The 26819-nt window shown below is 39.0% G+C and overlaps 1 protein-coding gene and 1 pseudogene across 5 annotated transcripts; one reads left to right on the forward strand and one right to left on the reverse strand.

Moving 5' to 3' along the window:
* The first annotated feature begins 152 nt into the window (after positions 1-152).
* Positions 153-26263, forward strand: RBM48 (RNA binding motif protein 48). 5 transcript variants are annotated; one of them, XM_055420426.2, is made up of 8 exons: positions 153-284; positions 810-1000; positions 2523-2668; positions 3988-4541; positions 6132-9446; positions 10949-11045; positions 13517-13585; positions 22538-26263. In XM_055420426.2, exons 1-5 carry the CDS (start codon positions 174-176, stop codon positions 6216-6218), a joined length of 1089 nt encoding a protein of 362 aa, XP_055276401.1. In that variant the 5' UTR covers positions 153-173; the 3' UTR covers positions 6219-9446; positions 10949-11045; positions 13517-13585; positions 22538-26263. The 5 variants fall into 5 exon arrangements, with proteins under 5 accessions (XP_055276401.1, XP_055276400.1, XP_055276399.1 ...); XM_055420425.2 differs by having other exon boundaries at positions 6132-11045; positions 22521-26263; XM_055420424.2 differs by having other exon boundaries at positions 6132-11045.
* LOC129552844 (calaxin-like) lies at positions 9420-24234 on the reverse strand (annotated as a pseudogene).
* Positions 26264-26819: the final 556 nt, after the last annotated feature.

The raw sequence follows: 26819 nt of genomic DNA on the forward strand, positions 1-26819 counted from the left end.
CGCGCGAGGGCGGCAGCTAGCTCGCCGACTACTCGCTCACAGGAAACGATGGCCGACCCTATCGCCCCGTCAGCCAATCTCGGCGCGCCTTGAGCCGCCCCTCTCTCCTATTGGCTAGTCGGGAGGACAGCAAGGCGGAAGTTGTCGTCTCCGCGAGGGCCACAGCCGGCAAGATGGCGTCGAGTGGAGGGCAGGTTGGGGGCGTGTTCGACCACCACGTCCAAAGGGCTGTGTGCGACTCGAGAGCCAAGTACCGGGAGGGCCGACGGCCTCGCGCTGTGAAGGTAAAGTGGTTTTGGTTTCACTCGTCGTCGTCGGTAGCTTTATGTGAGCTGTAGCTGCACACGCCTAGTTAACGTAAAGTCTTGAAAGGCTGCGGTCACGTCCATTTGCTGGAGATGAGTGTGAGGAACGCCGGTACTCAAGGACCAGGTACTCTCGCGGCCTCTTTAGTCAACTGTTGGAGCTCCGTGAAAACGGGGTATGTGTTTTTACTCGTATCTTCCGTGTTTACAGTAGTGAATGTTTAACTCTTTTATTTATTTAACTAGGTAACATTTACCGAGGCAGTTTCTGAAGACATGTCGATTGGAAGTAGTTTATTATGTGCTTTAGCTCGAAGCCCTCACACATAGGGTGAATTATTGTTTATACAAAGAGAGGGGCAGATTAAAAAAAAAAAACAAAAGCCTTTTCTGCAGACCTGAACAGAGTAGTTCTTGTTTTCAGCCTTTTTTCTTTTTAAAATAGTAACAGGTTGTCTTAGGCTTGTTTGTGAAATGTATTTAATGCGTCTGCATTTCTTTCAGGTATATACGATCAATTTGGAGTCTTGGTACTTACTAATACAAGGAGTTCCTGCAGTGGGAGCAATGAAGGAATTAGTTGAGCGATTTGCTCTGTATGGTGCAATTGAACAGTATAATGCTCTAGATGAATACCCAGCAGAAGACTTCACAGAAGTTTATCTTATTAAATTTCTCAATTTACAAAGCGCAAGGTAATGTGCAAGTTAAGTTTCCTCTGTTCCCATTGCTATCATTTTGGCCTCCCTCATTCTTTCATAAATTACCCAGTAGTCTAACATGGCTTTTAATTTTTCTCCAATATTCTTAATGTAAGTGTTAGCTTTATCAAAAGTCTGTCCATCAGGTTATCCCCATGCTTAACCATTTTCTGTCTTGTAGTGTGGTAGATTAAAAACCGGGTTTGGACTAAGTTTTCAGGTTCCATTGCTTACTAACATCATGACCTTGGACAAGTTATTTAATCCCGTTAAACCTGTTTTCCTCTTCTATAAAATGTGTATGGTAAAAAAGGATCTACTTACTGAAGTTGTATGAGGATGAAATGAGATAATCCATGTAAAGGGCTTAGCAGATGCCGCCTGTTCAGAATGCAGTAAACAACATTAGCTGTTATGTTTCTTGTTACGCACATATATGAATTGACCCCATCTTTTTTTTTTCTTCTGTATAGCATAAATCCTCTGCTCTAGTAAGGGAAATATGAAGTGCCTTATCTCATATTCTTGTCACTAATATGCTTCAAGACCTATCCTTCCTTGGCTATTACAATTCACATTTTCTGTGCTACAAATAGTACTGGGGTATATGGGTCATACATTGTTCTTCAGTTGCTCTTACATGTAATCTCACTGCCCTAACCAACTTGCCAGCTTCTCATGGTTAGGGAAGCAGATTTTCTTACTGTGCATTCATTCCACGAAGCTTTTGCATCTCCCACATCCCTTTTACAATAGGCCAGACAGTGTGACATGTGGATTTGAATCTTGGCTCCACAAACCAAGGTGAGCTTGGACAAATGATCTCCCCGTGCCTCAGAGTCATCATAGGGATGTTGCGAAGTGTGATTTCAAGTGAAGCATTTAGGCCACTGCCTGGCACATGGTAAAATCTCAGTGAATATTTCTTACCATTTTCCCTGGACACAGAAGTACTGAATTTTGTAGTAATTCCTGGCCAGTCATAGATGTTTAGTAAGTATACATTAAATGAATACTGTCCTCTCCTTTTCTCATTTACTGTTACATATTTGTGTTTCCTCCATTATTAAGGGTTTATAATTGTAACATTTTTATTAATTTATCTTTGAACCCCATTATAGGAACACATTGTGCTAAAAAGGCTAAGCTGGGCATGAGCTAATTCTCGAGGGCCTTTTAACACAGAATCTCTGTTTCATGACCACAGATTGTGTGCCTCAGGCCAACCAGCTGAATCCTGTGTTGGTTAAAGGGAGTCTGGATATGTTTGGAAAACCTAACTTAAAACCTGTGAAGATTCTTGGGAGAGGGGAATAAAGGCTCTGAAAGAATATGCAGTGGATCAGTAGGGTCTATACCATTCACATGCAGAGCATCTTAACTCCCAAGGTATAGGATTTACGTATGCAACAAAATCTGGACTTTGCTTTTTAGATCAATGCATCGAATACTAGTTAAGCTTTCACCCTAAGTAAATCTAGATTAGTATACCATGGTATCATGAATTTCTGTTCAGGATAGCCAAGAGAAAAATGGATGAACAGAGTTTCTTTGGTGGGTTGCTTCATGTGTGCTACGCTCCAGAATTTGAAACAGTTGAAGAAACCAGAAAAAAATTACAAGAGAGGAATGCTTATGTAGCAAGAATGACTAAAAATAAAGGTATGTAAAGCCTCCTACTAAACACCTCCTATGTGTCAGGCATTTTGCTGAGTTTATCCTCCTAGAGTTTTCCCAGTCTAGTGACTATAAGCTACAAAGTTTTTTCTTTACAGAATGCTATGTAATCTGGCCTGGGAAGGGATAGATGTTATTTCATGGAAGATTCCTACAGGATGAGAAAGGTGGCTGAGTTCTGAAGGGAAAGTAGACATTACCCAGAAAGGGAGAGGAACAGATGGAAACATGGGCCAGAGGAATAAATGAGTGTCATGCGTTTTAAGGAACTGTGAGTAATATATGATAACCGCAACACAGCAGCTTACGTGTGAATCTGAGATTAGAAAAGGGGACAGTAAGTGAATCCTGAAAGGCCTGTGTCCATGCTGAGGAATTAAGGCTTTGACCAGAAGGCAGTGAGAAACAACTTCTAATGTGCAGACCAGTTTGAACTGCTCATCTAAAACTGAAAACAGTGGAAAAATTCCACTTTTGATCAACACCAGCTAGCCAGATGCCCCATGTTTCTAATCAAGTTGGCCTGGACACAAATTCCCAGTGCACAGAATGGAGTCATAAGAGCTAGTTCATGGATTGTAGAACTAGAGGAGTCAGCACTAGACTATGATAGTGTGTGTGGTCTGAAATCTGAATAATTCTAGAGGCTCAAATTACCAAATTTTCACTGTTTGGTTAAAAAGACAAAGACAGTGTCTAAAAAGCTATTGAATATGATGAGTTTCTGACTGATTGGGTCAGGGGCACCTGGCAGTGTGAAGAGAGACGTGGAAGACTTACCTGAAATTTTGGCAAGAGCTGTTGGGAGTCTTTGGTTATTCGTAGGCACTGAACTATAATCTGTAAATGTGTAAATAACTGGCTCCAGGAAAACCTGTACGTGTGGCAAAAGATAAAATTTGGACCCAGCATATTGTTTCCTTTAAAAACTACAAACACAAACTAAGCATACTACGTTCAAATAGTAAAAATACTTTGAAGATATAAAAAGTTTTCTGTGTAATGACATGGAAAACCTCCCCAAGATTTAGAGTTAACTGGAAAGCAGAGAGATTCAGAGAAGTGGGTATTATAGGAGAACAAGAGGGCTAAGTGGGAGGGAGAAGAAGACTGGACAGATAACCTTTTTAGCTTTTAAACCATGTAAATACAGTACTTGTTCAAGAATATAAATTTTTTAGGGTAGCATTCATCAACATCTTAAAGTAATGCTTCTTTTTAAAATTACACGTTTCTATATGATGAAAACAGTAAATGAACCATTTCTGTTTCCCTTTCCCTGCCTTTTAAATTGTAACATACAGATCATTACGTGACAAAGAAGCATAAAGATGCAAAAGATTTTAGAGGGGACTTCCATTCAAAGACATCTGGATTTCCTGCAGCCTCTCTGAACACTTCTTCTGGGAACTCAGATCTCTGTCTTCCGTATTCTTCTGAGTTGCCTTTGTGTTATTTCTCCCCCAAGTGTAAATGTTCATCAGGAGAACATGGAGACAGACCATCAAACTCCTCTCAGGATGGTAGAAACTTTGATGAAACACTGGGGCATTGTGACCACTGTGACTCTCTGCAGAAAATGCAGATGAAAACTTTACAGAATTCATTGGCCCGCTGTGGTGCACAGCAGGCTCTTACTCCTTCAGAGGCAGTTGACAGGTTTATGCCTAGGACAACACAGCTGCAGGAGCGAAAAAGAAGAAGAGCAGATGACTGCAAGCGTGACGCTCTTCCTGAAGCATGCGCAAGGAGCAGTGAGGCTATGATTGGCCCCCAGTTACCAGACATTCCCAAAGTGGACATGCATGACGACTCCTTGAACACAACAGCCAATTTAATTCGGAATAAACTTAAAGAGGTAAGATCGTTTGAAAAAGAAACTTGAAGAGACGGTTTGGTTATAAGGACTAACAGCTAAGTGGAGAATTACTTGTAGGAACTTCAGTATTGTCATTCTTTTTTTTCCATTTTTAATTTTTAGATCTGTTTTCCTACAATTCTATGATGAAGTAACTGAATTTAACTTAACAGATATGTATTTGTTTTGATACCTTTAATCCTTTCTTTAAATATATTTTATGTTACTCTAGGTAGAAAATATAAAATCAGTAGTTCCGTCAGATCAGCCCGTGAGAATGGAGCCCAGGCCCTCCCTTTTTAAACACACTATCCCTCTCCAGATAGTTCTAATACGAGCCAACGTGAAGGACTGCTACATTGAGGGGAAGTTACTATAGTTTACTTCTCAGGTTCACAATTACAAAAAAATGCAAATGCTTATTTTGCTTCTTTGATAATCATAGAAGAAGGTGAGATTTCTAAAGATTAGGCCTGAAGGTCTGTATTTTAATTTTAAATTTCCTAAGTGGACTAGACCTACTGATAGACTGTCTTCCTTAAGTATTAGTCTTTTAATGTTATTTACATTATCATTTTCCATTTTCTAAGCACAAATAAAAGTTCACACTTGAGATAGCTTTTGAAAGATCCCTCACCATGGGGCAGGTCTTTAGAAATCATAATCTGAAGGAGAAAGACCACTCTCTTGTACTTGAACTCAGGCTCAGAAAGTGCTTTCCACATAGTGGTACATATATCTCACAAATGTGACTAAGAAAGGCTAAGGTAGATCATTTTATGTACCTTTTCTTAACATCAAAGTTATATCCAGTGAAGGACGAGGAATTATTTCATTATAATAAAAATTGAGGGACACAGTTTTTATGCTTAAACTTCTATAACATTGTTTTCGCTCGTGCTGGCACCCAGCCTTCAGGTGCAGAGAGACTGAGACACAGATACACATACATAGTTATCTTAGCCGCAGCTGACTGTATTTTCAAGAAAAAAGTTAGGTCCAAATCCTAGATTTAGACATTGTAGAAGGAGAAATACTAAATACAGTTGTCAAGATTCTAGTAATTTTCGATTTTAAGTGAAGACTGTTGTATGTACTTTAACTCATATTGTCTACTTTGTTCTGATGTATTTGGTTTCATTTTCCCCTGAGAAATTGAGGATTCTAGCATTTTTGCTTACTTCTCTACATTTTTCTTTCACCATCCTGGCAGGAGCCTCCTTGTCTGAATATATCAAACATTATTCATGTTTCAAGTTACACAAAACCAGGGTATCTCTCTGTGTTCATAAAATTACGAGTGACTTCATAAAATAACAGATCTATAAAGGAATGTTAAAGTAGAGCATACATTTACTTGTCTCCCCTCAAAATTTTTTCTTGGCTTTAAAAATTTTACTCCCCTCAGTATTTGGACAGAAAACTTTGCTCTGTGCCTAGATTGTAGGCTGTGCCTTGAACCTGGGCTGATGGCCTTAAATGTGGTGATGGCAAGGATTAAACTACTGGGTGTATATCTTACCTCTTCTAATAGTTTATACTCTTCTACTATAAACATTAAACTGTTGGTGGTTCTCTTTTTAAAACTAGGTAATTTCATCTGTGCCAAAGCCTCCAGAGGACACAGTGGGAGACGTGCATAGAAGTCGTCCTTTAAAACAAAGAAGAAGGATATAAATTGCCTGCAGTAAATCAGTATTTCTAAAGGACTATTTTTTATTTTTAGGCTGTCATTTGGATTCTTGAAGAGATTCTTTGTAGTTTCATTCAAGCTACTTGTCTAATGTAGTTTCATCTTTTAAAATTAGTTTATCATCAACAAAGAACATGCCAGCCAATTATGTCCCTTTAAAAAAAATAACACTTTTCCAGAACCTCCACTCCATGACTTTGGTTACATCTTACTGACTGGAATTGGGCCCATCGCTGTTCCTAACAGAAGAGTGTAGAATGTCAGATGTTTAGGTTTTCTGTTTTTGGGGAAGCAAGAGAAAAGAGGATTGTGAATGGCTGATTCACAACATTTGCCCCAAGATCTAAGGTCGTTGGCTGAAACTTAACAAATTTAATTAGTTTATCATTACTTACTATATCAGTTGATGTTATTTTGACCCATACTTAATATTATAGAAACCATTCATTACAGCATTATTTGTCATGTTGCAATCACTGTATGTAAAAAGATTGAAGCAAATATAGGTACTTTACAATATAAAGACAGGCGACCAGGATCTGCTTCTGATTTTAATAATTTTGGGTGAGTGACATTCAAAAACTAGAAGTTAGGATCTGTTGGAATGCCAGGGCTTTGAAATCAAGACAACTCTGTAAAGCAAAATAGTTAATAAACAGTTAGAACAAAGCTGAAATGAGAAGCATATATGCTTTAGTTAACTTCAAAGATAATTTACTTCATCTGTGGCAGAAACAAATCCGTGTTTGTAAATGGTAGACTTTCACCACTACTTCCCACATTTGTTTCCTGTCAGTGGGCCACATAATTGGAAGTCCAAGTTTGTCCAGGCTGTTTCCCTTTTTTCTTTTGCTGATAACAGTAACCTGAAGAGGCCCATACCAGATGGTGTCGGTTTTTCTTTTCTCCCTATCCTAAGGGTCTCTTGCCTAATGGATTGAATTTGAATATAAAGGTTAGAAAGTTTAACCTTCATTTATGATGTTATGCGAGCTTGCTAGGATGGTACTGAGTTGTGGATGATACTAAAAGAAGCTGCAGGAAAGGGGACTGGCCCTACTTCCTTGTGAGATAATTATACAGTTGACCCTTGAACAATGTGGGGTTAGGGTTGCTGACCCTCCACGCAAAAATCCACATGTAACTTTACAGTCTGCCTTCCATATCTGCTGTTTTGTATCCTCAGATGCAACCAACCATGGATCATATAGTATGTATTTATTAATAGAAGAAAATTCCACATATAAGTTAACCCTCCCAGTTCAAACCTGTATTGTTCAAGGGTCAACTGTACTTTCTGCGGCACTCTTAGTCAAAAAATACATTAGCGACTTCAGCATGGAATTAGAGCAAGTTGCTGTCTAGATCAGGCTTTTCAGACTTTCAGGTGTTCTGAGTCTCTACCTTGGGGTCTTATTAAAATGCAGATTTGGATGGTGGTGGCAGGAGCTGGTGGGTGATGGGTGTAGAGTCAGGCGAGATGAGCAGAGTTCTGGAGATTGGTTGCAAAATAGCATCAATGTACTTATCACTATTAAACTGTATGCTTAAAATTGGTTAAGAAGATAAATTTTATGACAGGTGTATTTTGTGTCAATTAAAATGTTTCCCTGATAGTCCTGAAGGGAGGAGCTGCTATGTGGGTTCTGTGTTCCTGACCTTTTCTGTGACTGGAGGCTAGCACTCCTCCCCATCCCTGGCCACATACACAGGATGGACCATGATATGAGAGAAAATGAACCTTAATTGTGTCACACACTAAAGAAAAAAAAGATTCTGATTCAGCTGGTTTGAGGAGGGGGTCTGAGAGTGCAATTCTCACAAGTTTCTAGGTGATCACCAGTGGTGCACAGATCATACCTGAGTAGTAAGACTAGATGACTGGGCTACGGGTGGACTCGAGGGGAGCAGCTGAAGAACCGATTGTTCCATCGGAACCTAAGTACTTACTCCAGTCTGTTATTCTATACTGTGACCCACCAGTCCTCTTAAAAAGAGAAGTTTGCCTTTTACACAGGTTTCCAGACAGTTAAAATGTGGGGATAAACTACAGCAGGACAAGCTGAGATGACTTAAGGTTAGCTTGAACGTGAAAGTGTTAGTTGCTCAGCCGTGTCTGACTTTGCGACGCCATGGATTGTACCCTATCAAGTTGCTCTTTCCTGGAGAAGGAAATGGTAACCCACTCCAGTATTCTTGCCTGGAGAATCCCGTGGATAGAGAAGCCTGGTAGGCTACAGTCCACGGGGTCGCAAAGAGTCGGACACGACTGAGCGACTTCACTTCACTTCAAGCTGCTCTTTCCAGGAATTCTCCAGGCAAGAATACTGAAGTATATTCTCCAGGGAGTCTTCCCAACCCAGGGATCAAACCCGGGTCTCCTGCATTGCAGGCAGATTCTTTACCATCTGAGCCACCAGGGAAAACCAAGGATGGCTTAACATTTTGGTGGCCGAATCTGCATAAGGAGAGCTTGAAGTGAAAAAGTGAAAGTGAAGGTCACTTAGTTGTGTCTGACTCTTTGTGACCCCATGGACTATATATAGTTAATGGAATTCTCCAGGCCAGAATACCGGAGTGGGTAGCCTTACCCTTCTCCAGGGGATCTTCCCAACCTAGGGATCAACAGGGGGTCTCCTGCATTGCAGGCTGATTGTTTACCAACTGAGCTATGAAGGATAGCTTAACATTATGCAAATTCATCCACAAAATCACCCATCTAAATTACTGCAGAGAATAAAAAGTTTCTTCCTGTATCACATGTTTGCAAAGCACAGTTGTTCAAAGGAAAAATTAAGAAAGGAAATAGTGAAGTCGATTTTCAGGCTGGCTCTTCTGGCTCAAATTCAATACTTTTTGAGCACAAATAAAATACTATAAAGTACTATGCATGTATCCAAAATTTTTGAAAGTGTATTCTCATTGACAACAAATGAGAAAAAGATCAAGTTTTCTCCTAGCAGTTGATGGTAGGTTCTTGCTGAATCCACTCTGTATTTGCTGTTCTATCTCAAGCAAGCCAGTATACCTTGGGTTTGGAGGGAGAAAATATTAACATCCAGAATATTAGGAATTGTGTATGGTTAAGGTGGTTAAAAGCTGAGAGTCTTGGGTATAATTCCTTGGTCACTACCGTCTAGGGTCCCAAGTGCTAAGATGGGGCAGAGACCTTGATTGCCTGAACTTCAGCAGTAGGTTGGAACCCTAAAGAGGTAAGTGTCTAGCAAGTATTTCTTTTCAGATCCTTTGAAAATTTCCCCCAAACCAATTCGCTGCTGCCACTGTACCTTTGCATCTGGTAAACATGGTCCAAACACTTCCAACAAAAGTCTATCTTCTTTCACTGCTTTTTCAAAATCTGCAAAAGATATCTTGCCATCGTTGTCATAATCCTAGAGAGGAGGATGATTTCTTGGTAAACGACAGAGTAGTTAATTTTAATTCTGCGTGGAAAATGTGTAGAATAAAAGACTTTACCAAATCAAACAAGTTCACACTTAGTAGGCACTGCTTGCACACATCAAAAGATGCTTATTTATGGAAGCAACTTACTTTGTTCCTTTTAATCTAATAACTGATATGAATAGAATGTTTGTCTCTCCCCATCTCCCAAATTAAAGCTCTAACCACTGCAATGGGATCATATTTGAAGGTGGGGGTCTTCGGGAGGTAAGTTTGGTTTAGATGAGGTCATGAAGGCAGGGCCCCGTCATGCTATTAATGTCCCTGTGAGTGGAAGAAAGGCCAAAGCTCCCCCTCTCTCTGCCATGTGAGGACTCACTGAGGAGGTGGCTGTCAGCAAGGCCAGAAAAGAGCTCTCAGCCGGGAAGTGAGCCTGCTGGCACTTTCATCTTGGACTTCTCATCCCCGAACTTTGAGAAATACATGCCAGCTGTTTAATCTACCCAGAGTACGATACTTTGTCATAGCAGCCCAAGTGTTACCTTAGACATGTAAAACCCTGTCCCTAGGGGGGCTTCCCTGGTGGGCTGGCAGCTAACATCCCGCACACCACAACTAATACCTGGCGCGGCCAAATAAGTAAAGAAGAAGAATTAAAATCCTTACAGGACTTCCACCTGAATCGAAGAAATAAAACAGAAAATTAGAGGAAGCCCATTATAATACTGCTACTTTTGTGATGGAAACAGTGCCAAAGATTCCTAAGCTTAATTTTAGCCTTGTTTCACAAAGCATCTCTTAACACACGGATATAACGTAAAGTGTGTAAAAGTGAAGTTGCTTAATAAGGAGCAGGCCCTGAGAGAGCAAGAAGGACTAGGATCATGAGAAGAAGCTAGCAGACTCCTGCTAGGCCCTTACGGATGGCTGGGGTGTAGATAGGTGGAGAGGAGAAGCAGAAGAATGGCTCAACATGGATTATGACAGTAAGCCGGAATGCAAGTCAGGAAGCAGACAGACCAGGCTGGAATGCAGTGTTCATGACAGGGACATGGGAAATTAACTAAATCGTGTGTAGATTATGAATAGTGTTAACTGCTTAATTCAATTTGGATTTGACTTGATGGGTCCTTATTTTTTCACTTCTGGGCATAACTAAAGGTTGCTGGCGGGGGGGAAGTGTTTCTAATTTAAAGAAAGGTTTGAATAATTTTCAGAAAAATATTCACTCCATAACATTTTCTTTCCAAAAGAAGGGGCTGGGGGACTTCCCTTGTGGTGCAGTGGTTAACACTCCATGCTCCCAATGCAGGGAGCCCGGCCAGGTTTCAGTCGCCCTTCTGGGAACCAGATCCTGCACTCTGCTACTAAAGATCCCATGTGCTGCAACGGAGACCCAGTGCAGCCAAGTAAGTAAATTAAAAAATAAAGTATTTAAAAAAAAGGAGTGGGTGTGGTACTGGGAAGGATACTGTCTCTCAAGAAGTCTGCCCTCCCACCTCACAGTGGCTACTGAGCATTTCCAGTGGAAGAGGACACCCTCTGGTCTGTTAGCTGAATCTGAGACTTGGTAGACCCCCTCATCAGTTACTTCCTGAACTCCAAAGAGGTAGTGAGCGGACCCTGGCGGCCTGAGAGTCTTAAACCATTGGTATCCAGTTTAGGGTCACAGGAATAAAAAGAAATCACTATGGCCATAATCAAGAGGTGTTACTGGTTTCACTTAAAGAAATATTTTGCACCTCATTTTCCATCATGACCTTGTATAAACCTATCTGCACTTCAGTTTTCTCACCTGCAAAACATAATATTTTCTACTTCATACCATTGTTTTGAAGATAAAACATGTTTAAATATTAAACTTCTGTGAAGGGCCCAGCATGTAGTAAGCACTTTATAAGGGTTATTTCATTATAATGAGTGTTGAGATGGATGAGAAAGCAAAGGTCATGAAGACAGACTAATGGCATTCAATTTTAAAAGAACTAAATCTATCACCTTCCTTCCCAGATAAGGAGGATTAACTGATAGTACAATAATAAACAAAATTAACATTCATTTAATGTAGTGATTCATTTAATCACCCCACCATCCCATAAATATTTATGAAGTAACCACTGTCAGCCAGGCACTGTTTTAAGCAATGGATAGAGCAGAGAACAAACAAGAACGCCTGCCCTCACGAAGGTTGTATTCACTACATAGGGAAATAATTTCTTTAGCTTTCTCACATCCACTTGTCTGGACATAATGAATTACAGCTTTTTTATTCTTACCATTTTCTTCACTGCTATATCTACCAACTCTTATTCCTTCATCAGTCTCTTCTCCAGGTGACTGTTGGTGTAGACTGTTCTTCAACATGTCATATATTCTCTCTCGAGAAATGTAACCATCACCATTGAAATAATAAACTTCAAAACAAACTTTTCAAAGCATAGGAAGTTTATAGACATGGATAAAAATAGTTAAAATGTCATTAGTCTCATTTCAGTATGTAATTAAAGAAGGATAAAAACAGTTTATACAATCTACAGTCTAGACTCAACGGACTCAGTAGACATGAATTTGAGCAAATCCTGGGAGACGGTGGAGAACAGAGAAGCCTGGCATGCTGCAGTCCATGGGGTCACAAAGCCAGACATGACTTAGTGACTGAACAACAACATTCTACACAGTAGAGAATTTTATAAATCTTTCCACAAGACTAAATATCCTTTATATATATATATACACATACACGTGTATAAAGTCTTTCTTTTCATATATACACATATAAATATGTATGTGTATCTTACTGCTATAATTTCCTTCTTAGAGTAAAAAAGTGTATACACATCACTGGATCACTGACAAAAAACATTTTTCAATATATTTGGGTAGTGGGTAGTGAGTAGTGAGTCTGTCATCTCCTTGGAGACTGCCCATTTCACTATCCAGAATGATCCATCTCTCCCTGGAGAACGATTTCCATGATTTCCACTGCACCATGTAAGCACTACTACAGTTTATCCTTCATCCCACAAATGACCTTATTCAGGTCCTGGGAATATAGCAGTGAAGTAGTTCTTGAGTTAGTAATCTAGTTAAATTCCAGAGTATCAGATTAGCTCTTTTGTCACATTTTTCTAATATATATCATATATATGTATCATATATATATATAATTATATATATATGTATTGTATATAATTATATATATATATATATATATAGCTTGTGACACCACCCTACAAGAAATAGTATTTTCCCCAAATTTACATGTCTTGAAATATATAATACATGAAGTATTTTTAGGCAGTGGGATTAGAAAAGGAAAAAAAAAATTGATAGTGTGGTGTTATTCATTATATCCTGGCTTCCCTGCTGGCTCAGTGGTAAAGAATCCACCTGCCAATGCAGGGGACATGGGTTTGATCCCTGGGTTGGGAAAATCCCTGGAGAAGAAAATGGCAGCCCACTCCAGTGTTCTTGCCTGGAGAATCCCAGGGATGGCGGAGCCTGGTGTGCTGCTGTCTATGGGGTCACACAAAGTCGGACACGGCTAAAGCGACTTAGCAGCAGCAGCAGCAGTATGTCAATTATACTTGAATTTTTTAAATATTAAAAAAAAGGGAAAAAAAATACCTCCGCCAAATAAAACAGAGAAACAAAAGTCATAAATATCAAATACGGTTGGTGAGTCTTTAAAATGTTACTATCATTTTGAAAACATGTATTTAACTTAGAGATTTTCTTTTGAACATTCCCAATCCAGAATCAAGTAGCAAAAGGGATAAAAATTTGCTTACGTACTCGGAACTCTGCACTTTTTCCTAAGTAATTTGACATCTGTTCCCTTGAACACTGTTGTTTAAAATTGTTCCTATTCTCTTTCTAGGTTTCACACCCCAAATCCTGGCACAGGAGGTGTCAAACATAGAAAACATGCATCACATCAGTGGTACAGGTGAGGTGAGACAGCTATCTCTACAAAATTGTGAACTGGGAGATTTTCGTCTTTGGAATTCCTAATGATGCTTTTCTGTAGGAAGCTCCCTTTATCATACTTCCTTCCTTTGGGAGTTCATTGCCTCAGTCTTATTCCCTCTCTTTATTCACCCACACTTATTCTAACACTAGAGTGTTGGTGTCTGACAGTTGTGTGCTTCACCTTGTTTTGTGTTGATCCCTCATACTTCCTCTGAGGAAAAGACAAGCAACAGTCCCACTGTGAACTGCGTGGCTGCCCATTTCCTGCTGAGCCCAGACACAGCCCCAGAGGCTGCTGTTCTTTGCCCAGGCCTTGAGCCAGAGGGCCATCCTGGTGGTATCTGATTGTTCCAGAACTAGTGAAGTGTCCTGGGTCTAGGGGCTCTCCTATAAAACAGGTCACCCATTTCATGTGCCTTTTTTTTAAACTCTCATGAACTACTTTTGCAAGAGTGCTATAGAGAATAACACTGCATTTATATATAAAAAATAATTTATGGATTAATTAAATATAAAATTGACAGTATATATGTTAATATTTATATAGAAATCTTACACTTCATCTTTTCTTCAAAAGTCCCTCGAAGAAACACTGATAGTCTTTTCACCCACTCTTTCACATTTATATAGTTATCATTGTCTTTGTCAAATGCAAAAAATACTGAAAGAAAAATAATGTGTTAGTGTATTGTAATTTATAGGTATTATTCAAGAGTAGTATGAATAGAGAAAAAAAAAGTATTTCCTCCCAAAAAGAGGGGGATAAAAGGTTTTGGCACAGTCTTTCTTGAAAGAAACAAAAATAACTGGATGTATATTTCCAACAGAGTTTTACAGAAAGAAGCCATTCTCCTCCCCATGGTTAATGATGAGAGTCACTTGTGATGTTTTGTATGGCTATTTTGAGGAAAAAAGACCAACAATGCAGATAATCAGTGTGATAATTTTTACTACCCTGAAAAGAGTGGTGAAATCCTGTTCTAAAGAATTTGTATTATACCTGAAGATCAATTAGTAAAATAATACATTATTTTAAAAATTACCAATGAAATCTTGGTATTGTCCTATAGAAAATAAAATATTATTTACTCTTTTGGGAGTAATGGAAACATTAATTATTTTGATTATGGACTTCCCAGGTGGCTCAGTGGTAAAGAGCCCACCTGCCAAGCAGCAGATGCAAGAGATGAGGGTTCAGCCCCTGGGTTGGGAAGATCCCCTCGAGAAGGAAATGGCAACCCACTCCAGTTATTCTTGCCTGGAAAATTTCATGCACAGAGGAGCCTGGCAGGCTACAGTCCATGGGGGTTGCAAAGAGTCGGCTATAACTGAGCACCACAACATGACATGATATAGTTTTCATGGTGTACGCACACATCAAGACATCAAATTGAACACTAAAAGTTTGTTATTGAAACTGACTGGATCACGTTATATAATTTCCTATTTTAAATATAAAATTATTTAATTTTTTCAATACAATGAGTAGTTTTTTGTGTGTGTTGAAGAAGTCAACATGTCTTTTACATGTTTTACGTCTATAGCATATGAATCCAAAGACAACGGAAACCACAAACTTATCTTTTTAAAGAAATACTGCTAGCTTATTTATTTCATTACTGGTTCTTTCTCAAAGTACTACAGCTCTGAGACAAACACTTGAGTGAGTTTATAATAAAATCCATCCTCATGATCAAATCAAATTTACTGTTCTAAATCAGTAGCACTACCAGAATTATATTTATAGTTTTTGCATTAACAAATTTCAGTCTTTGGTGAAAACTGAATATATGTGTGTGTATATTGGGCCATCTCAGCTTGGCCCATTTCAGTCTCCATGACTCCTTACCCCTATTCATTAGCACATCATCAGTCATTCCACATACGCTATGCAGGATCACTCGAAATGTGTTACGGTCTGGTCCAACGTTCACAAGTTTCATATCACCTCTTCCCACCACGTTGTGAAAAATTCTTATGAGACACTCTATTTCACTCTTTTTGACTGTAAAATGAAAATACAAATACAACTTAGATTTAACCTTTGAGTTCTCCAACCCAGTTAAATATATTTTTCTAATTAGCTATTTTGTTTCTCTGATGCACTAGTGGTTTAAAAACTGTGACATGGACTTGTTACTTAAGAGCTCACACAATCAAGATAGATGCCAGTCAGATGTCTCATTAAGACAGTATATAAATGTTAGATTATGTCATAGAACACTCACCACTATAGACGTGTGAAGAGAAATCTGTATGAGAAAGAGTTGTGCTGTTTTCCTGAGAGTAGACTTGGAACTGGGCCTTGAAGGATGCAGAGCATTTATTCGGAAAGAAATGCATTCAGGGCGGTAAAGAAGTGGAGAATTCCAGGAAGAGGGAATAACATGAGTAAAGAATAACTGAGACTGAGGCTGAACATGTTTTGCTGGGAGCACAGTGAGTTGGAAAGATGTGAAAAACAAGACTGAAGAGGACGGGCTGTTGAAAGGGAGCCTTGAATGCCTGGTCAGAAGATTAATGTTTACTTTACTGGAGCAGGGTTTCTTGTGGTATCATCTTTGGACCCTCTATGAAAATCATCCACCTCTCATTGCTTGTCAAAGGCCTTGCCCCAGACAAACCAAGTCACAGTTGCTAACAGTGGGTCCAGGAGCTACCTTTCAAACAAAAGCTCAGCTAATTATTGTATGCTGTAAGGGTTGAGAAGTGGTTTAAGAAAACCCATCTGGCAAAGTTGTACTGAAGGGGAAAACTGGAAGCCTAGAAGCCTGGCTTGGAGCAATAAGCTTTGATTAGGACCACAGATGGAGAAGCCAATGGCAAACCACTCTAGTACTCTTGCCTAGAAAATCCCATGGATGGAGGAGCCTGGCAGGCTGCAGTCGTGGGGTCGCTAAGAGTCTGACACGACTGAAGTGACTTAGCAGCAGCAGCAGGACCACAGAAATGAGGTCAGAAAGCAGGTAGGGAGCCTGAGATGCTGTTTAAGAAGCACATAGGTGACTTGAATGCACTGTCCGAACTGAGAACTAAGTGATTAGGCTTTGTGGGATGGGGGTACTAGACTTAAGTATCTAGGTTCCACTTCCATTTCTTATCCTACATAGCTGACTTAACACAATTCAACTTCTTTATGCCTCAGAGTCCTCACCTGTAAAATTTGAGTATTATTCTAGATGATCTCTGAGATTCCCTCAGTTTCTAAAAGTTTGATTCTATGAATTAAAGATAATTTGAGAGAACTAAGAGTTAGAAGGGAAGCTGGTTACTAGTTCTATTTCTCTCTTCCTTCTCCTCCCTCCCTCTTTTGGGGAGGGTGGAGGGAGATATATTTTTTTAGATTTTGTCTTTGAGATGATTTCAAGTTACACAACAAAAACCAAGGAGAACTGACAGCAAATATGCAGTTTACATTAGGGTTTCTAACATGGTCAGAATGACTTGACTCTTAGGGTAAAGGTTGATAAATCTATAGAATAAACAATTAAGATACCTAATATTTCTTATGAACTGAATTAGATTCTCAGGATTCATACATAGCCCCAAACTTTGACATAAAGGTCATTTTTATCCATCTAATAAGCATTTATTAAGGGCCTCCCATGAACCTAGGCAATGAATACACCATCATTTCTGCCCTTAATTTATTACTTTGGTCAAGAGACAAAGAAGAGAAATAAAAGTGTTACAAACACTATGATTAAAGTGTTTGGTAGTGACCCAAAGAAAGGAATCATTAAGTGGGGAAAGGCAGTAAGTGAATAAGAAAGGGCTCCAGGAAGAGGTGTCACTTGAGCTAAAGCAATCACAGGTGTAAGCATTTACTAGAGGAGGCAGTTTGAAGGCAGGGTGGCCTATTCTCAGAGCCACAGATGGTTTGGTGCAGCTAGGTGGCAGAACTGTTTGACTTTACAGAGGGGCTTATTGAAAAATTTTGGCTGGCAAGTTAACAGGATCAGATTTGCATTCAAGGAGGATCACTTTGGCAGTGGATTCTTGAAACTGCCTTATGAATGGTCAATCTAGATGTGACAGATTATCTTTTCCCAGATAATTTTAAATTCTGTCCCACTCATATGCTCTTCTTACAATGAGACTTCTGATACTTCTCCCTTAGAAAGATGGAGTTTGTGTCGCCTTCATTTAAAGCTAGAGGGATTTTTTGACCACCATTTCAACCAAGAGGACAATGGAAATAAAGCAATGTGACTTTTCAAGACTTGGTCACAGAAGAGGGTGCAGGTGCTCTGAGGACAAAACTATCTTTTCCCCTTCTTTTATGGACTGTGAGGAGAAACATAGTTCAGGTGTGTGGACACACTGTATGGCGTACATATTACATTAATGTTTGCCTGAAACTAGCCCTGCTCAACTCGGATGGAGAATTAACGTTTGGGTGTTAACAGCGATGTGTAATGGATATCTGAAGAAAGTGAGTCAGGAGTCAGGAACTGCTCTGAATCAAATACTAACAAGTTATCCGCAAAATAATCAAGGATTTTAGACACAATCTGCAGCAGGTAGTAACTTCCTGAGTTTTATCTATGCAGCTCATTTCATTATATCTAAAGACCTTACACATGTGGTCAAAGAACCCCTGTAAATGACACTTGAGAAATTGTGGGTAAGAGTATGATGTTCATAAATTAGAGACTGACCCATTATTTATTAAACTTTTTAGTTTGGAATAGCTTTATTTTATGTAAGAGATGCAGTGAGAGTAAGATTCCCATAAACTCTTCACTGTCTTCCTGCTAACATCTTACATAACCATGGGCACTTGTCAAATCTAATACACTGACATTGGCACATTATTATTAACTAAATTATAGATTTTGCCCATTTTCCCACCAATTTCCTTTAAAATTCTAGGATCCCATGCGGGATCCATTTGGCTGTCATGTCTCCTCCAATCCTGCAAGTTTTCGGTCTTAGTCCTTTTCATAACCTTGACAGTTTTTATTTTGCAGAATGTTCCTCAATTTAGGTTTGCCTAATGCTTTCCTCTTGGAGAAGGAAATGGCAACCCACTCCAGTGTTCTTTCTTGCCTGGAAAATCCCAGGGACGGGGGAGCCTGGTGGGCTGCCGTCTATGGGGTCGCACAAAGTCAGACACGACTGAAGTGACTTAGCAGCAGCAGCAGCAATGCTTTTCTCATAATAAATTGTGGTTATGTTTTGGGGAAGAATACTAGAGGGATAAAGTGCTGTTGTTGTCATGTATCAGATACATGACACTAACATAATGTATCACTGCTGCTAAGCAGGATCACATGGTTAAGTAGACTTAAGTCAGTCTACAGTTTCTCCACTGAATCTACTTCCCCTTTCTCTATTCTTTAGAAACCAGTCTCTCATGATAAAGGTTTAACTAAACTCCACTTCATAAGGAAGGGGTATTTATACTATTAAATTCTTCAAAGGAAGATTTGTCTCTTTTCCATTTATTTAATCATTTACATCAGTATGAAGTCACACATATTTATTTTGGGCCAATACTATGTCACTTATCAATAATTTTGCTGCCCCAGTTGTTTCAGCTTTGGCCACTGGGTGCTTTCAAGTTGGCTCTTCTCTTTCACATGCCCTCACCCTTTTGCAACACTTCCTTGCTTTCTGGCACTACTCGCCAGTCCCATCTTGTATTATCTGTGTGAAATAACAGACAGAAAAAACAGAACAAAACTGGTCTCTCCCCTTGGCTTCTGGAACAGAGCTCCTAAATCCGTTAGCATTTCCTTGTTGACAGGAATGTCTTTTGTTCTAATGAGGTGACTGTTGGTTATTCCTAGGTGGGAGCTTGTCACCAGAAAAATCATGTTTAAAAGCGTGGAAATTTTAGTTCCACCTCCATCCCTTCTCCAGAGGGGGTCTGGAAATTGAGTTAATGATCTATCATGGCTGTGTAATAAAACCTCCATAAAATCACCCAAAAGTGGGGCTTGGGGGAGATTCTGGGTTGGTGAACACACAAAGGTATCCAGAGAGAGCCTGGAAACTCCACACCGCTTACCACATACCTTGCTTTATGTGTCTTTTCCGTCCAGCTACTCAGTTATATCCTTTCACAATAAATTGGTAATCTGGAGTAAGCTGCATCCTGAGTTCTGTGAGGTACTCTAGCAGATTAACTGAACACAGAAGGGGGGTCATGATTTGTAGCCAGTTGGTCAGAAGCACAGCTAATAACCTGGACCTGTGATTGGCATCTGGTGGGGTACCGTCTGGTAGGACTGAACTCTTAACCTGTAGAATCTGATGCTCCCCAGGTTCAGTTCAGTTCAATTCAGTCGCTCAGTCGTGTCCGACTCTCCGCGACCCCATGAATCACAGCACGCCAGGCCTCCCTGTCCATCACCAACTCCCGGAGTTCACTCAATAGGGACACTCAGCTAATGTCACAGAGAACTGTTGGCTGGGAAAAACCTCTGCACAGTTGGGAGACCACAAGTATGAGTAATAGTGCTAGAGTTAAAAAGAGGAGTGGTGTAGGTTTTTCCTTTATGCTCTGTTCAGCTATTGCTTTAAGGAAATCTGGTTCTTTGTAGATTTCTAAGCCTCTTCAGCAGACACAGCTAGGAAATATGTATGTACACAAACCTATGTATGCACACATATTGGCTCATGTTACATATCACAAATATAGAAAAAATCCTCATATTGGACTAGTGGGCCCTTAGGTGGTCCTGGTCTAAGTCCTAGAAAAGATGATCAATTGTATTAAAAACTCCTGAGTGCTCAGAAAAGACAGTCTAGTGAGTTTACAAAGTCAAATCATACTACATTTAACTATTTCCTCCATCTGGTAGGAGTGGATCAGGGAAATTTAGTTCACTACTTCGGATTTTAACAAAATCTCTTACTTTTATGTTAGTATCTAATCAGTAACAGCCTAGGACAATGGTTATCTCTCAATACATGCTTGCTAAATAAATGATAATCAATCACGTGTAAATTGGAGAAGTTAAGGAATATGCTGGATGAGAGTCAAGATCCAGAGTAGGTCTGAGATGCCAAAATGATCAGTTGAATGAAACCACATGAAACTACTAAGAATAATTTTAAAACTCTTCACTTATCTTTAAAAGTTTGCTAATGTACATAAGTATAAAAATGACAATCTGTGTGAAAAAGACTGGGTCAATTCGCAACTTACTGTCAAACTGGGATTGACATTAGGCTACAGAATCGAAGTCTGAAGTGGAAAAGACAATTCAGATCAGGATCCTCAAACTTTATAGTGTCTAAGAATACATGAAGGGAACAATCTGGAGGCTTGGCACCACTGACAAGAGATTTTTAAAAATATACTAAGGGTGGTACTCAGGGATCTACATTTTCAATATAAACCTTTAGGTGATTCTGATGGAGGAGCTACTCCTACCATACTACAAATAAGAAAATAAGAGGTCATGGCCACTGTCAACTACAGAATTTGTGGGCCCAATGCAAAATGGAAATGCAGGTCTCTAATTTAAAATAAATTTTGGGACTGGATCTGGTGGTCCAGTGGTTAAGACTCTGTGCACCCAATGCCTGGGGCCCTTGTTAGATCCCTGGTCAGGGAACTAGATCCTGCATGCTGCAAGAAAGAGCGAAGACCCAGCATGCCACAACTAAGACCTGGCACAACCAAATAAATAAAGAATAAAAAATAAAAAATTATTTAAGTCAGTGTTAGCAGAGCCTTAAACTTAGCTTGGGGCCCTATAACACACAGGTTACACACCCACGAAGCCATTTACTATATACCATGAGATAATTATCTGCCTCCCCCATCAGATTAAAGGGCCATTATCTGGAAAAGGGAATAATTTCTTTGCATGACTATGGAGCAGCAATGTCCAACAGAACTTTCTGAGATGGAAATGTTCTATATCTGTGCTGTTCAATTTGGTAGCCATAACCCAGTTGCCTTTAAACCCTGAAAAGTGGCTCGTGTGACCAAAACTGGATTTTAAGTTCTACATATTTTATTTAAATAGCCACATGAAGCTAGTGGTTACTATAATGAAAAATGTAGCTCTAGAGAGCAGTATAAATGAAGACAGAAGTCATATTAGCTCTAGAACACAAAACAGTCTAGATCTAGGGGAAAAAAAAAGGAAACAGCTGTTTAGCAAGGTAGTGAATTTCCTTTGCGAGGTCTCTGGAGGTGACGGGCTGACGATCTGAGCACAGAGTCACACAAGGGTAGTGACCTCGGCTGGATGGCCATGTGGCACTTGAGAGGCCTAGCAAATTGTGAAGGCTCCCTCCTAAGAAGCTCTGAAGCAAAGCCCAGGAAAAATCGCTTCAACTTTCTGTCGCACAATTAGAACACCAAGAGAAATAGACAGTCCCTTCTTGGGATGGCCAAAGCAGCAACAGCTCACTAGTCCTTCCCGCCCCTACCCATCATCAACCAAATTCCAGTCATGAGAGCACACTGTCTATCCTGGTCTCAACTGCAAGGACTCAAGAATGAGAACTCATTTCAACTTTTCATTGTGCCCTTACTATGGTACAACAGGGTACAGAATGACCATCAGGGACTATAATGCTGATTAACTTGAAAAAATAAAGATTATTTTAGTGTACATCAGACTAGCTCAGCCCCGACAAAAAGTCCACTAACTGGGTAACTTTACACAAACAAGTTAATCTAGGATGCAGTTTCCTCACCTAAGAACATGGATAACGTCACCTACCTCAACGGGTCTGTTTGAAGAAAAGACAATGGACATAAACCATTTTGCTGTATCTTGCCAATGAAGAGCTCAACAAACATCAGCTGTTAATAATCTGGTTATCCTGGTCACTAGCTGGTCAAGTATTTAAGGTCTGAACTGTTAACAGTAACTTAAGAATTATCAAGTGTCAAAAACTTTGGAATAAGGAAGGAATGCAACTTCTTTTTTTCTAAACAGCTATATCTTCTTTGTAGAAGAAAGCTGATCGCTGAAGAATCGATGCTTTTGAACTTTGGTGTTGGAGAAGACTCTTGAGAGTCCCTTATACTGCAAGGAGATCCAACCAGTCCATTCTAGAGATCAATCCTGGATGTTCATTGGAGGGACTGATGCTAAAGCTGAAGCTGCAATACTTTGGCCACCTCATGCGACGAGTTGACTCACTGGAAAAGACTCTGATGCTGGGAAAGGTTGGGGGCGGGAGGAGAAGGGGACGACGGAGAATGAGATGGCTGGATGGCATCACCGACTCTGTGGACATGAGTTTGAGTGAACTCCGGGAGTTGGTAATGGACAGGGAGGCCTAGCGTGCTGTGATTCATGGGGTCGCGGAGAGTCGGACACGACTGAGCGACTGAACTGAACTGAACTGAACTGAAATGGGATATGGGTCTCACTTTTTTTTCCATTAAGTTTTACATACTCGTATCTACTATTTAAGAGAATTGCTTTCAAATATTAGTAACAAATAATGATTTTAAACACACATATGGGTAGCAGGCACCACTAAAAACAATTTCATCAGGAAGGGAAGAGGAGTCAGATTTTCAAAGTAAGCATAATTCCCTTTTGAGTGCTCTAAAACTCAGGCTGTTAACAGCACGCATGTCTTACTACATTCAACACTAGGTAAATCTGCTGAATGGATTTTTAGGGCAGTAGGACACAGGAGTAAAACAGGGCCCAGAAGTGCTTGAGGAGCTTAGATCATTTAAAATCCAACTAAGGAAAGAGAAAATGAATTATATCCACAATGAGATGCTTAAACAGGGTAGTGACTATCCTGCCCCAAGGTTCACACAAGGAAAAATGGAAGTGCCCAATAATGAGGCCATAAAGTTGGCTGAAATAAAAGTACTTCCTCAAAGTCTAGAAACAAATTTTTGGCAATCAGTCAGGATTGCTTGTGGTCAGGCTTCAGAAACAAAAATTCACAAGACTAGTTTTTAAAATCTGGCAGGGCAAGGAATCCTAAAAAAGATGTTAGTTTTAATAAACACTTGCCATGTGCAAAAGCAAAAAGATATTTAACATCTAAAATGCCTTATGTATCTCTATCAATCTTGTGAAGTACAGCAGTCATCTGCTGCTATGCCTTTTGTGCTAGAGAAGGGAAGTTGTCACAGTAAACCTTTATACTCTGAAATCTCTTATTAAATTTCAGACTATAATAATATCAGAATTCCACAGGCACATAATCCTTTAGCATTTACACTGTCACATAAATTCTCAAGCTAATATTCCCACATATGTAATATATTTTAGGACACCTGATGACTGAAATATTTCCTGTGTAAATATTTTCTGTGTAAGTGCAAGGGTTGTCATTCACTACCTACCTATATTTTTTAAATGACCAAAATATTAGATAGAAAATAGAACTCTACTTTGGGGTTATAAAGCACTTTTTCATGGCCAACTAGTGTTTTTATTTGACTGAAGATGTTCAGGCAGTGCTGGGTATCTAGTCAGTACTTACAGCTATTGACACTCTTACTGATGGATTCCACCAGTCTCTTCAGAACCTTCTGGTCCATGTCAAGTATGGCTTCAAAACAATGAAGACTTCTCAGACAGCCTACTTCCAAGCCTGGGTTGCCACTGATTCCACAACTCACCACTCCACACCAACACAGAATGTGACCATGGCAACATCCCAGCAACCAAACATAGAAGGTTCTCAAGTAATTGGAAAAATACGCAATAATGGCAGTGATTTCATTCATGTTATTGTGATCTGAAGTATTACAGCTAATCCAATTTTGATTTCTGTGGTTCAACACCACTTAAAGTAGTATCTAAGAGTATTGCCATTTGTATTTCCTGAGAACAAATTCAACAGTTGAAAATGTTTATGGATGAACACATAATAACAATAAAGACCTTATCTTTAAGTAGAAATAACTTCCTAGGTTATAAAGAGCTCCTTCAAAGGTTATTCATAACCTCCTCTGAAAACTCTAACCAAGTACCTTCTCATGATAAGCAAACATAGGCCTCAATCTAGGAACTTTAGAGAATCCTCACATTTACCCCTCCAACTTATCTGACTGACTGGTGGGAAAACAGTATGATTATGTCAAAGCTGGCCAAGATGGTAACTGTTCTCATGTCTACTGTTGAATCCTGGTATAAAGAACAAATATCTTCTTGTGTATGTTTGCTGGTCTTCACTGTGGTAAGGCAAGGGAAAAAAAAGTACTAAAATGACTTTCAGAATCTAGAACAATGTATTCTTACTAAATTTTAAATAACATAAAAAACAAATTAGGCAAATACAACTGGGAAAAAACAAAACTCCTAAAACTTTTCTTAAGGAAATGCCAAATGTTCATTGATTTTAAGTTGAAAACTGGAAAGTTTTAATAACTGTTCTTAGTGGCTAGTCAATTGTTCTCCATGAAATTAAAAGAAAACTGGGCTCTTAGCACATCTTGACCGGAGGAATATGAATCCATACTCTGGATAAAATAAATTCAGAATAATCTTAGGGTATTTTAAACACCTAATACTAAGGGCAACCAAAGGAATTCAAAACAATCAGAAAAAGATAGCACCAGGTATAAATTCAATTTCTCAACCCAGACACTCATCAATTTTGTTGCAGTTACCTTGGCATCATTATCCAAATTACATGTTTTATGTTTATAAATTTAGTATATAATTATTTAAGAAAAACGAGTTTGGTGGAGGGAGAAAGAGATATTATTAACTTGCACATAATATCACGTGCTCAAATTTTCTTGTATACCTTTTAGAAGACTGTTCAGGCTACTACAAGAAGACCAATGAAAAAGTAGTTTCCTAGACAGTCACCACAACCTGGAAAGAATACAGTTTTTGTCAAATCACCTTCTTCTCCAGTCTGATAAAATGAACTGCCGCTTTCAGTGGGACATAATCATCCTATACTGGGCCAGTCTGTAAAGGTTTATGTTCAGAGCAAATCTGATCAACAAGTAACCCGATAAGTTTGTCCTATACTTTAGCATTTCACGAACAATTCTGAGAAACTTCTTTTAGGATAAAAAATGTCTCCCCAACTTGCTGTGTATTCAAAACCTTGTAGATTTCTTTAAAGAGGAAAGATTATGAAAATTCCAGCAGAAAATTTAGAGAAATTTGCTAAAAACTTGGGGACATGTCTTATCCACCTACCATTTCATACTTAATAGTGTTTCTTAATGTTTATAACTTGTGAGTCAAAGGGAGCTGATAAGAACACAGCTATTTTTAAGTAAAATAGCTATTTATTCAGCTTCTTGTCATGCCAAAATGTTTTGTGCATATGCCACTATAATCAGCACACCTTCTGTAACAGGCAAAATTGTACATCAAATTATATTTCATGTTACCTGATTATATAAAAATGTAAAGTGAAAATGATTTATCAATTCTCTTTAACATCTAGTAAACAGTTCAGCAGGAGATATGAGGCACAAAATCTTAGTAAAATATGACACAGGAAAAGCAATAATGTAATTCTCACTTAAATTTAACTTGTCATAATCTGTTGTGAATATACAAAGACAAACTTTTAAAACGTTATATTTACTAAGATTCTGGCAATAGTTTTATGTAACAAGACACAGCATACCAGGCCTGCCACTCAACTTATTTATGGTAAGTCTCAGCTTCAATATGAAGCTGTTAAAAAAAAAAAAAAATCAAAAACCTGCTTTTTACATGCTAAATAGCTTGGCAAGTATGCTGTTAAACACAGTAAGGAATTTAAGATAGCAAGAATAAGAAGTTAATAAAAAGCTAAACATTACAGCCTAAACAAAACTCATACAAAAAATAAAAGAACTATCACTGGTTACATAAAATTTTCCTGACTGGTTAAAACTTAACAGTATAAAACATGCATTTTAGAATCTTTAGCTATCAAGTTCAAAAAGTACCAGTGTCTATCTGAAATGATTCCTTTTCAAAGCCAAAGTGTAGTCAAAATTATTCAAATGTTATAACACATTCTAATGCTAAAAAACATTCAGTATTATCGAAGTGGAGGTAAATCCCAGAGCTTTTGGGGCATTCTCATGCTGCAAAAGGTTATTTCTCTGGTTCACTCAAAGTAGCATGGGACAGAGTCCGAGGATGTGACTAAGCTCAGTAAAGGGCAAGATTGCCATACCTGGCTCTGACCTCCCCATGAAGCATGGCTACTGTGTCCACAAAAATAAGATGTGTGAGGATAAAGGCACGCTATTCTGCTAGCTAAAGTGATAGCAAACCACCCCCCACCCCGAAAAG

Source organism: Moschus berezovskii, chromosome 3 (assembly GCF_049115385.1).
Source record: "Moschus berezovskii isolate FMDL1 chromosome 3, NW_MosBer_1.0, whole genome shotgun sequence".
NCBI lineage: Eukaryota > Metazoa > Chordata > Mammalia > Artiodactyla > Moschidae > Moschus > Moschus berezovskii.